We start from the raw sequence: 12,165 nt of genomic DNA, 5'->3' as shown, positions 1-12,165 counted from the left end.
CGCAGGCTCAGCGGTCATGGCTTACGGGCCCAGCCACTCCATGGCATGTGGAATCTTCCCAGACTGGGGCACAAACCCGTGTCACCCGCACCGGCAGGCGGACTCTCAACCACTGCGCCACCAGGGAAGCCCTCCCTTTTCTTTTAATCCAGTCGGTTTTTCCAGAGTTATGTGTGCTAACACGTCTAACGAGGACTCATAGCCTCTGGCATTTTCTTGTTCAACAAATAAATTATTAAAATATAGAATGAAGTTGGACACAGAAAAAAAATCTATGAAAATATTGTTGCTACTCAAAATATCATTGTAAGAATGTGTATAGAGTTAGAAAGATTATTTAACTTAGTATAACATTTCAAATTCTAATGTCATCGTCAGTATTATTATATTGTTGACAACTTTCTATTCTTTTGCCTTATATATTAAGACCTTTTATACATATTCTCATTTTTTTTCTCATTTAATTCTCACACCAAACCTAAGTTTTTACAGAGGAAGAAACTGTTTAGAATGTTGAAAGCAGACACTGAAGTAAATAACACAGCCAGGATTAGGCTACAGCCCTAATTAACTATAATGTTAGATACCTAAAGGTACATTTAAGAGAAAGTATAATATTAAGCAACAAGTTTCTTTTCTGGCCATGGTGACTATCTATAGTAGATTTATTTAAAAATGGATTTGTTGGACATTTACTGTAGGGCACACCTGGTAAAAGGAACTTGGGAGAAAAATGAAAATAACTATAGTGCACCATGCTAGTTCTACGGTAGGGCTAGTTTTGAGAACTGTGTGCTGTGGTACTGTACAGAATCCATTATTTTGGGAGGGTGGCTTCTGGAAAAAAGTGTTATCAAATATACAGCCTGCAGAGGGAGTAGAAGCAAGGGACAAGTCTAACATGGCATCCAAGCTTTTTACTATAGCAACTGGGTCAGGGGAAAGTCAACTGTCTTTTCGGAGGGAGAGTTCACAGGAGGATGATACCAAAGCACATCATTAATTCCACTTTGAATAAATACATTGATAAAAAGTTTTGTGAGGGGTCTGCATTGGAGATGTTCATTTGGCAGTTGGCTCTACTGAGAATTTGTCCCACAGGAGCGAAATATGAGTTACAAATTAAAGCTAAAGATAAAATATTGGTATGAGTATAATAAGATTATAGTTAATTCTTCAACATGTGTTAGAATTTGCTTTAAAATGCATTATTTAGGGCTTCCCTGGTGGCACAGTGGTTGCGCGTCCGCCTGCTGATGCAGGGGAACCGGGTTCGCGTCCCGGTCTGGGAGGATCCCACATGCCGCGGAGCGGCTGGGCCCGTGGGCCGTGGCCGCTGGGCCTGCGCGTCCGGAGCCTGCGCTCCGCGATGGGAGAGGCCACAGCAGAGGGAGGCCCGCATACCACCAAAAAAAAAAAAAAAAAAAAAATGCATTATTTAGCTTTAGAATGATACACACATATTCACATGCTTAAACATATATAATTATAGCTTTTGTTATTTGGTTATATTTTTTTCTCAAGATAATTTTTTTTCATTAGGTTATGAAGGTGAGAATCTGATGAAAATCTTAAAAGACATTGAAAACAGCACAGAAATCATGTTGGACAGGTGGAAGTTTGAAGTCATACCTAATGACAAAGATGAGAAGGGAGACCCAGTGCCTTACAGTATCATCAATAATTACTTTTCCATTGGCGTGGTAAGATTTTCCACTAACCATTCTTTTTTTACCAGTTCTGGATAATCACTGATGTAAACTCTTATACTATGAAGATTTACTGGTTATAAATAATTTATTTTATCTTTGTGTCAGCAAAACACCTCTTCTAATGGGTAATAGTAAAGCTTATGAATTTATTTAAAGTCAGAGAATCAGCGATGAATTTTTCATGTGTTAAACAAAGGAAAGAAACTATATTTTATGTAATTGGCTTGACCATTTGTGTTAATAAAATGAAGCTTAGAATGGTTTATAAGGTAGTTATAAGTTTTAGAGTATAAGCTACAGTTTCACATTACTAAAAATGTGAAAACAATGCATCATATTTTTTATTTTGAAATCTACATTATAATATCATAGCCTATTAGGTTTTTATTTATAGACATTATTTTAAAATTTATGGTTTAGTGTAAAGTCTAAGAAAAATGCTGCTAGTATTCTCAAGTGGTTAATAAGTCAAAAGGTTAATTTTTCACTTACTTTCTTGAAAAATTTGAGACCGAAATTAAAATATCATTTGGCAGTTTGAAGAGTTATTGAAATTTCAATCCCTAAGAAATTAATAATTTTAACAGTAATTTTACTTGTATTTATATATATTACCCCGTAATTATGAAGTCTTAAAATATATTATCTATAGCATTACATTCCATTGAACATATTTGCCCAATATTAATCTTACATCATGTCTCATTTCTCTCTTATGCATGTGAATGTGCACACATACACACACAGAGACAACTAGCAAACTATAAAAAGCATTGGTTGAGTCCACGAACTTAGGAGTCAAGCTACCTTTAGCAATTTTTTTTCTTCTTAGTGTGTATTCATTTACCTGTATCATGGTAGTTATTATTTTCTCTCATAGTTGTAAATAATGTGATTTTACATTTAAAGAGCCTCATATAATGATGCATAATGAAGGCTAAATATACAATCTTTACTAATACTATGATAATGATTATTATTATTTGCAAGAAAAATGTAATGTATTTGATCCATTAAAATTCTATTTATATTTGATATGAATAACAATATTTTTACAGCTTTATTGGCAAATAACTTACGCACAACCTAATTCACTCATTTTAAGTAAACCTTTTAATGATTTAATAAATATATCCCATATTAGAGCGTTTTCATCACCAAGACAAGAACCCTCATGCCCACTTCTAGTCAATTCTGGTCCTTCCCCCCGTTCCAAGCAAAGCACTAATCTTTCTACCTCTAAGATTTACCTTTTATGGATAGTTCATATAAAAGAAATAATACAATATATTGTCTTTTGCATCTAGCTTCTTTCACTTCACATAATGTTTTGAGGTTCACTTATATGAACTACATGAATACTGTATTCCTTTTATTGCTGATTAGTAAGTATCCCATTGTGTGGCTATATCATATATTGTTTATCTCTTCACGGGTTGATGTACATTTAAATTGCTTCTGGTCTTTGGATATTATGAATAATGCCACTGTCTTGAGTCCCTATAGTTAATTTTTTATTTTGGTTACTGTACTTTTTGACTCAAGAATTTCTATTTGGTTCTTTTTTACATTTCTAGGTCTTTAATTGATCTTTTCTATTTGAATAGTCATTGTTCTTATACTTTCCTTTATTATTTAAGCATAGTTTACATTAGTTTTTTTGATCAATTTATAATAGCTGTTTTGAAGTCTTTGTCTGCTAAGTCCACCATCTAGAGTCCATCAGAGACATTGTTTGCTTTTTCCAAAGTATGTGAAACACTTTCCCATTCCTCTGCACATTTGCTAATTTTTTGTTGGAAACGAGATTTTATATAATATATTGTAGCAACTGTGGATTTGCATTCTCCCATAGGTGTTATGCTTGTTCCTGTGTTTGCTTAGGGATTTCCCTCCACTAATTATAAGGAGCCTTTCTCCCCTGTAGTGTGTGGATATACTGATGCCTCAGTATTTTTGTTTTTGTTTTTTCTTCTTGCTTTTATATTAATCCTGGCTTCTAGGGATCATTCCTGTGTCAGCATGATTGACCAAAGTTTGTGCTTAAACACCTGTTGTGTTGAGTTTGTGCTCAACACAAGGAGACAGTTCATCCTTTTGCTACTGAATCTGTATGTTCACTGGGGAACACATACAAACTGCAGGCAATTATTAATCTGATTCAACTTTTAATATCTGCTGGCCTTTTTGTCTTTTCTGCTCATGTAGAAGGCCTCTCACTTAGCTAAAGATGTATAAATAACTCTGGCCCTCTTTGGACTTTCCTGAACATATGTGCGACCTTGCACATGCATATAGCCTTTCAGACAGCCAGGAATATATGACAACTTCTTAAGGCCCATTATGGCTGTCTCATTCTCAAGATCTCCTTGAATATCTGGCTAGTTGGCTGGTTAGTTGCTTGCCTTAATCATTTTCGCAAACTGAGGCAAGCTTCTACGTTTGCCACTGAGATTACTATTATTTTGGATAACTCTGCGTCATGGAGTTTTTCCAGCTTCCACTCCAAGTCATATTAGCTCCCCCGACAGTAAAGTTGCTTGCTTTCATAACTTGCCCCACCCTGGTAGATCTATAGTACTGATGGAGGTAGAGGGTAAGGTAGCAGCTCAAGGTTGAAACATCACAGATTGCCAGTGTTCTTCTCTTAGGTTCAGTAGTTTTTCTTGAGTAAATATTTCTCAGTTTTTTATATGCCTGTGATCAATTTTCAGGGGTCCTCAACAGAAGTTATTTCCTTTCCATCACAGGAGACATTTGGCAGTGTTTGGACACACATTTGATAGCCATGGCTAAGAGAGGATTCCTACTGGAAGCTAGTGGGTAGAGGATAGGGATGCTGATAAACACTCCCAGTTCATAGAATAGCCCCCCAAACACACAAGAAAGAATTACATAGCTCAAAATGTCAATAGGGCTGAGGTTGAGAAACCTGATATCAACAAACCAATATTAATTACAAAACTCAAGATGTTGGAAAAGCTAACACATGAAGAAAAGGAAAGCTGTAATAGAAATAAGACAGGACATACAGCAAAGAATAACAAGAGCGAAAAAAATTGAGTATGTTAGTGAAACCAAAACCTGGATTTTTGAAAGTAATTAATCAAATCTACTGCAAAATTGATTTTATAAAAATATTGTAAAGAGAATTGCAAATAAATAATATAGAGTGAAAAAAGACCAAAAATCCCCCCCATAAAGACAAAACAGAATATCCCAACTGAAAATATATTAGGACTAAATAAGGAAGTGTAGCAAAGTTACTAAATATAAAATCAACTTAAATATGCAATATTATTCCATTATATAAGCAATAATCTATACATTTACAAAAACAGCAACCCCAAAATTAGAACTATCCAGAAATTAATAAAGAATATACAAGACCTAAAAACAGAAACATTAAAACTCTCTACAAAGACATAAAAGATCAGAATAAATAGAGACATTTTCTATTCTTAGATGGGATAGCTTAATAATTTGTAATATGCAAATTAATGTATACCTTTAACCTGTAAGTAATCAAAATTAGAGCTGGATTTTATGACAAATTTGAAAAACTTCTTCCAAAATATATATATAACAAAGTAGCTCAGTCAATTTTAATAAAAAGAAACAGAGAACTGTTTTACCAAATAAGACATGTTACAAATGAGTTGGATAATTATAATAAAATAGTGCAATGAATGAATAGAGGAAGAATTCGTGGAGAAGCAGAGAGACACATATTGAAACTCAGTATAGATGTGGCCCCAAATCTCATTGGAGAAATAATGGTGCTTAGTTGATAAGTGTTCAAATACTACCTTCCTAGGGGGAGAAAATTTTGTTAGAACTCTATATTAGATAGGCAATTGCTAGATATAGTGAAGTACTAAATTTGAAATGCAAGGTTTAGGACCTAATTCAAGAATATGTAATAGCATTCATTTATGATTTTAAGCTAGAACAGAACTAAACAAGGTAGATTTTGATTGCGTTTCTTTAGAAGGGTCCTGTTCCATTTGACTTGGAGCCTCTTTCGCTGAGTTTGACATGGGAAGGAGAGGTGTGAAGAGAGAGAGAGCATCCTTCCCTGAAATATTTGCTTCTGTCCCAGCAAGACGGAGGATCAACACTCAGGGTCACAATCAGACCAGTAGACCTTATAGAGAGTTCAAGCTTTGGCTGTCACTCAGCCAGGCCACCTTCTATTTAGCAACTTATATTCCTCTGCCCCAGTGAGTGAATCCAGCAAACAACAAAAAGAAATGAATTGTGTACCTCAAGCTTATATAGTCCTGAATATATAAGAAACAGTGGAACTGGAGCATTGAAAGAATAAGGGGGACATTTCAACTTTTTGCTATCACCAGCATGAGAACGCTTAAGATGGCACATAATTTGTACTTGAAATTATCTCTAGGAGCCCTCCTACCTCCTAGTTACAAGGTGGTCTCAAAACTTGACTCTACTGTCAGTGTTGTTTTCATTATTTCAATGATTGCCTTTTATATACTGACTGTAAGTGATTTACAGTGTGCATAAAACCTTACTTCAAATTTTTAGAGAACCTGTGAGGCAAACCTCAAAATATTAGTGGTGTGACAACAACTAAAAATTAGTTCTTCCCTCACATGTTAGGACAGCAGGGGTTGCTTTTGAGGAGAGGCTCTGCTCCACTTGGTCAGTCATTGATCCAGGGTCCTTCCATCTTGTGGCTCCACCCTCTTCTTGATACACAGAGCCCTCTCTTTTCAACAGTTGGGCAACAAAAGAGGCTGAAGTATTGGCATTTGTGTTTTCTTGTTTGTTTGTTTGTTTGTTTGTTTGTTTTTAATAGACCAGGCATGTAAGATGTTCAGCTTGTAACCCATTGGCCATATCTGAATCAATTAGCTGCACCTAATTGTAAGGAAGCTGGGAAAGGAATTCTGTCTGCCCAAGAAGAGAAGGGAAATTGGTGAATAACTAGCCAGTTTCTGCTAATTTCTTTTTGTAATGCCTTTCACTTTTAGCCAGAACAGTTGGAAATAATTCTGAAATCAGAATTAAATCTGAGAATAGGTATTCATCTACAGTGGTGATCCTTAAATAAAAGCACATTTATTTATTACCTTCTATGTGCCAGATACCGTTTGAGGGTTGGTAGTGAACAAGAGAGAAAAAGTCTATATAATCACTAAACATATTATTGTGAGGTGAGAGAGAATTCTCATGAGAGACTTAACAGCTGGATGTTAGAAATATAGATTATAGAAATTAATAAGAAAAACTGCTATGTTCTACCTTTCCTTCTGATTTTGCACTTTAATAACTATAGATAATCTCAAAAATCACAGTTAGAAAATTGTTCACCCATTGCATCACCATCAAATTCATACATGCCATTAGTTTTATCCTCACTGTTGATTCTTCATTCATTTGCTTAATAAACCAAAAAACTAAGTACCTTTCTTTTTGGTCAGGCCCTGGAGTTATAGAAGTGAATAAAAGAGATCACCTCATTATTAGAACTTGGAGTTTAATAGTAGAAAAAGAATTGAAAAACAAATGCACAAATACAAGTTTTTTCGAAATTTATGATGTATACTGTGAAAGAAAACAAAAGTTGCCATGAGCTAGAATAAGGAACAACAACTTTAGGTCTCATGGTCAAGGAAGGCCTATATGAAGAAGATACATTTAAGAGAGGATCTATGGAATACACATAAGTCAGGTGGACACCAAAGAGATGGAAAGGGCATACCAAGCAGGTATAACTGTAAGTGAAAGGCTCGAGGAGAGAAAAGGCCCGTTGTGTTCAAAGACCTATAAGGTCAGTGTGCCTGGAACATAAAGATAGAAGGTGGGAATGAATGACAAAAAAGGCAGTAGCAGAAGTGGCTGCTGCCATGTCTTGAAGACTTAGAAGCCAAGGTGTGGTGTCTGTCTTTTAAGAGAGGCCACTGAATGATTCAATTAATATAATCAGGAAATGAAGTCCAATTTATGTACAGCAGGAGTTCGTCTACCAGAGGTAATAGTTAGACATTAATTAAAAGGTAAGACAAGTGTCATAAAAAAGATACATATAGCTTTGGATATTTCATTTAACCTAAAACCTATAAATATAATTGAATTGACGCATTTTTTCTTATAGGTCCAGCTCATGTCCTTTCTTTGAATGTGCATCATCGACTGGGGTTCTACAAAGTTTGCTTGTATAAATCACATTCCATAATAAACCATCTGTGATTTCCATTTTTAGTTTCTTTTAAGTGGAACAAAAATTCAAAAGATACTTGTGAAGCAATCAGTATAAAATCCTTCTAGATTTTTACAATAGTTTAAAAAATCTTTTATAATGATTTTTCTTACATATGATTTTATAACAAAGAATACATAATTCGATAGCAGTTTTAGAATTGCATTTATATCAGATCTTCCCAAAACATCTTTGTTTTCATATAAAATACTTTATTTTTGTAATCATATTTTCCATTTATATAATAGGTAATTAAATGATATAATAAAGACTAAAACAGGCCTAAACAGTGTTGGGAACAACACAAATGACTGTTGGTAAGTGTAAACCTCAAAATGTGGAAACGCTGCCGATGTAGTAGCTGAGAGGGGCTGGAACTGCTTCAGTATCCACAGTGGACAATAGGAAGGACGCAGATGGGCATGTCTCCCTCTGGGTCCCTGAGGAGACAGGACCACTGGGACCACTGCTAACAAGGACTGAGGCCGGGTTACAGGGCTGCTTCAAGATCCATAGTATGCATTTTACAAAGCAGTCACCTTTTCCAGTCTTTACTGACCGGCCTGGGCATAGAAACACCTTGTCAGCGCAGCTAAGGATTCTGAGGCTCTGCCAGACTTTTTCTATAGATGCACCCACTCCGCACCTCTTATTCCCTCTTTGGGAAGGTGTGGGGAGGCATTCTTAACATTGTTTGCTTTCTCTCCATCCCCCAAAGCCAGGGTGGGTGCTAAGAGTCTTCTGTGGACTTTCCTTAGGGCAGAGCCCTGAAATGCGCAAATCTGGGGAACTTCGGACAATCCCGCCGAGCTGAGCCAGCAGTCCGCAGGGGCTTGGCCTCCCACGCGGCACACACGCATAGGGCACGCATGGCGCGTCAGCCAGGAGGCGTGGAGGGCTGAGGCACGCAAAGCGTGGGAGGCGCCAGGTGGGCTAGAGGCTGAAGTCATCAGTTGAGGCTTCCAGAACAGCTTGTGGGCCAGCCTCCTGAAGGAGTCCGTGCATTGGTCTGTAGGCTCCAGCGCCCCTTGTTGAGGTCCAAGCCCTTGTGGCTCTGAGTCTTCCTCTCGCCTACCTGCTCCCAGCCTCTCCCAACACCCCAGCTGTGCTGAGACCCTCGCTATTCCTGGTGAGGCAAGAAAGAAGTGGCCTTTGGGGCAGCGTCCTGGAGGCGTGGGAAGCTGAACACTCACTCCCAACGCTCCCACTTTCCCCACCCCCGGGGGTAATTTCGGGCTTAGTGGAGCCTCTCTTGGCGCTGAGCTGTGCCACTCTGGGGGAGAGGCCATGCAGGTAAAAGGAAAAGTGTTCTTACCGCCTTCAATGGGTCTGATCTCGGATTTTTTTGCTCAAGTGGTGTGCCGGAATTTCTCCGCTGGACTCCCTGACTCCCAACAAAGGTATTACTATCTATTCCTTAGTGGTTGTCAAAATCTATGTTCGTTTAGGAGGGGGTGGGGTGGGGTGGGGTGATGGCTGAAAACGCCTCTTCCCCCATCTTGCTGACTTGGCTCTCCAAGAATTTTGTTTTTAAAACAGAAAGAAACACAGAGCATAATAAATTTGAAAATATAACCACAGCTATGGAAAATATTTAAATAATTATGAGTATATCCTGTGCATCTGTGCTAGTAAACTTTATCAGGCGGAAGAAATTTGAGTATTGTCTGTCCAAATGAAGAAAGCTGAAATATGCTGAAGAGGAAAGGGTAGGAAATCTAAGGCAGTAGTTCTCAAACTTAAGCATGTATCAGAATCACCTGCAGGGCTTGTTAAAATGCAGACTGATGATCCTCAAACCCAGGCTTTCAGTAGGTCTGAACTGGGGTCCAAGAATTTGCAGTTCTCACAAGCTCCCAGGTGATCCCAGTATTTCCTATCCATGGTAATACCTTGAGAACCATTTCTCTAAGCACATAGCCAAAGAGGAAGAGGTAAAAATGTAATAAAAGAACTATTAAAACTGCTGTCATTTCAAATGATCTTTCATAGAACAAATAATTCTTATATTTTAAAAATTGTTCCAGAATATAGATTAAGATGGAATGTTTCCCCATTCTTTTTACATAGCTGGCAAACTCAGTATCAATACCTCAAACACAACCCCAAAAAAGAGCATACATATGTGTATATAAATACAACAGTTGCAAACATCAAAATTAGCAAATAAATTCAGGTATTCTATTTAAGGACTAAAACCTATTGACTGTGTAGGGTTTATTTCAACAGAGTCAAAATAGGTCAATGTTAGTATATAATTATTTACTTAAAAAATAGGTTTGCTATTTTTTATAATTAAAAGCTACTGAAAATGTGTAAAACATTTTCTGCAAATTAATAGTTAATATTATAGTAATAGTGGCATACTAGAGGCATCCCAAATAAAATCAGGAAGAACACAGGGATTTTTCTATCACCACTCTAGTTATCACTTTTAGAAAAGTGAGCTAATAATAATAAAAATTTAAATGTCATAAATATCGACAAGAGACAAGCTTATTGTTATTTGAAGATGATACGATGACGTATATAGTAAATATGCATCAACTAAAAATGAAACTAGTAAATCAACTTAAGGTGCCAAATACTAGATAAATATACAGAAAAATGACCCTGAAGCCTTCCTTTATAAAATTACCCGTTAATATAAATTTAGTTAATGATATCAGAAAACTATGAAGTGTCAAGGTTTACATCTGGTAAGAAAGACACCGAGCTTATAGGGAGAAAACTAATTTAATACAAAGTTATAAAATAAAAACTGAATAAGTCATCTCATGTTCCTATATGGGAAGAAATCAAGACTCCTCGAATTTATTTATAAATTTAGTCCATTGCTACTGAGAACTCTAGTAGGATTACTGGTAGTTGTTTTGATAAATGATAATTTACAATTGTACAAAAATGCCTTTATATTTTTGAGATAATTAATATCCTTTAATGGTCAGTTTCGTTGCCATGTGCAGAATACTATCAAGTTAATGTAACTAAAATATGATAGTACAAAAATAGATAAATAGAAAAGAATGTAAAATTAGACCAAAAAGATGACAAAGACATGCAGAGAATTTAGTATTTGTAAAATGTTGAAATTTCAGATCATTGGATAGAAGTGCACAGTAAATTAGGTGACAGAATTGGTTACTCTTTTGAATGAAAATAAACTTATATTTGCATTCATATCCATGTGAAATATACATCCACTAGATTAAAAATGTAAATTATATCTTATAAATTAATATATAATATAAGATAATCTTAATATAATAATATCTTATAAGTAATACATTTATAAGGTATTAGAAGAAAATATCAAAGTATATTGATCTACTTTGTAGGAGAAACCTGTGTGAGGCAAACCAGAAACTTAGAACCCATAAAAGGAAAGGAAATTAAAATTACTTTTCATAAACTTTCATTTTAAAAAGTATATTAAAACTCATTAACAAAAGTCAAAGAAAATATTTCCAACACAAGTAATAAACATGGTGTTAATAAACTAAAATATGGAATTCTTAATAAAAAAGCATCTAATAGAAAAGTAGACTAAGACTAAGAATATTACAATGAATAGCCAGATAAAAAGATTCCTGTTATTAATTTATAAGGAAATGAAAAATTGTACAATGGGTTATCTTGTTTCAGATTATTGAAAATTACAGAGTGGTAGTGTCTAATGTCAATGAGTGTATACAAAAATAGGCACATTCATAATTGTGTGATGGGTCTATAAATTTAATCTTTTGGAGAGTAATTTGATCGTGTCTGTTAAAATGTGGATACCCTTTGAGTCATCAGTCCCATTTCTAAGAATCCATTCTGCAGAAGTAAATAATACAAAAGCCTAAACTGTACCAATTATATTTAGTGACATACAATTGGGGACAACCTAAAAGTTTATCAATTTGAACACGAAAAGAGGTCTCAAAGTTATAATGGTAAATCACAAAAGCAAATTGTCTGTAATTAAGCACTCTTTCTCCTATTCTTTAGAGAATGAGGATAATGGCTATCTTAAGGAAGTATTGGGGGTTGAGTTAGGGACTCTTAAAACTCTTACAACAGTATCTAGTGCTGATGCCTAATAAATGTTAAAAATGATGATGGTGATAAAATATGAATGGTTTTTTATGTAGCTTTGTCTCTAAGAACATATAAAAGAGTCAGCAAACATACATGCCAAAATGTTAACAATATTAACATTCTTATGTAGGGATATGGAAA

The 12,165-nt window shown here is 35.5% G+C and overlaps 1 protein-coding gene across 6 annotated transcripts in view; it reads left to right on the top strand.

The window, feature by feature from the left end:
* DGKB (diacylglycerol kinase beta) overlaps nt 1-12,165 on the top strand; it is a 654,153-nt gene that overhangs the window by 246,135 nt on the left and 395,853 nt on the right. For all 6 annotated transcript variants that reach the window (XM_024129270.1, XM_024129254.1, XM_024129247.1 and 3 more), the window contains one exon: nt 1,543-1,703. In XM_024129270.1, the coding sequence (XP_023985038.1) occupies nt 1,543-1,703 (161 nt within the window). The remainder of the gene's footprint in view (nt 1-1,542; nt 1,704-12,165) is intronic.

Source organism: Physeter macrocephalus, chromosome 5 (assembly GCF_002837175.3).
Source record: "Physeter macrocephalus isolate SW-GA chromosome 5, ASM283717v5, whole genome shotgun sequence".
In the NCBI taxonomy this organism is placed as follows: Eukaryota; Metazoa; Chordata; class Mammalia; order Artiodactyla; family Physeteridae; genus Physeter; species Physeter macrocephalus.
Note: the sequence above shows the minus strand (reverse complement) of the source record. Positions and strands in the feature narration are given on the sequence as shown.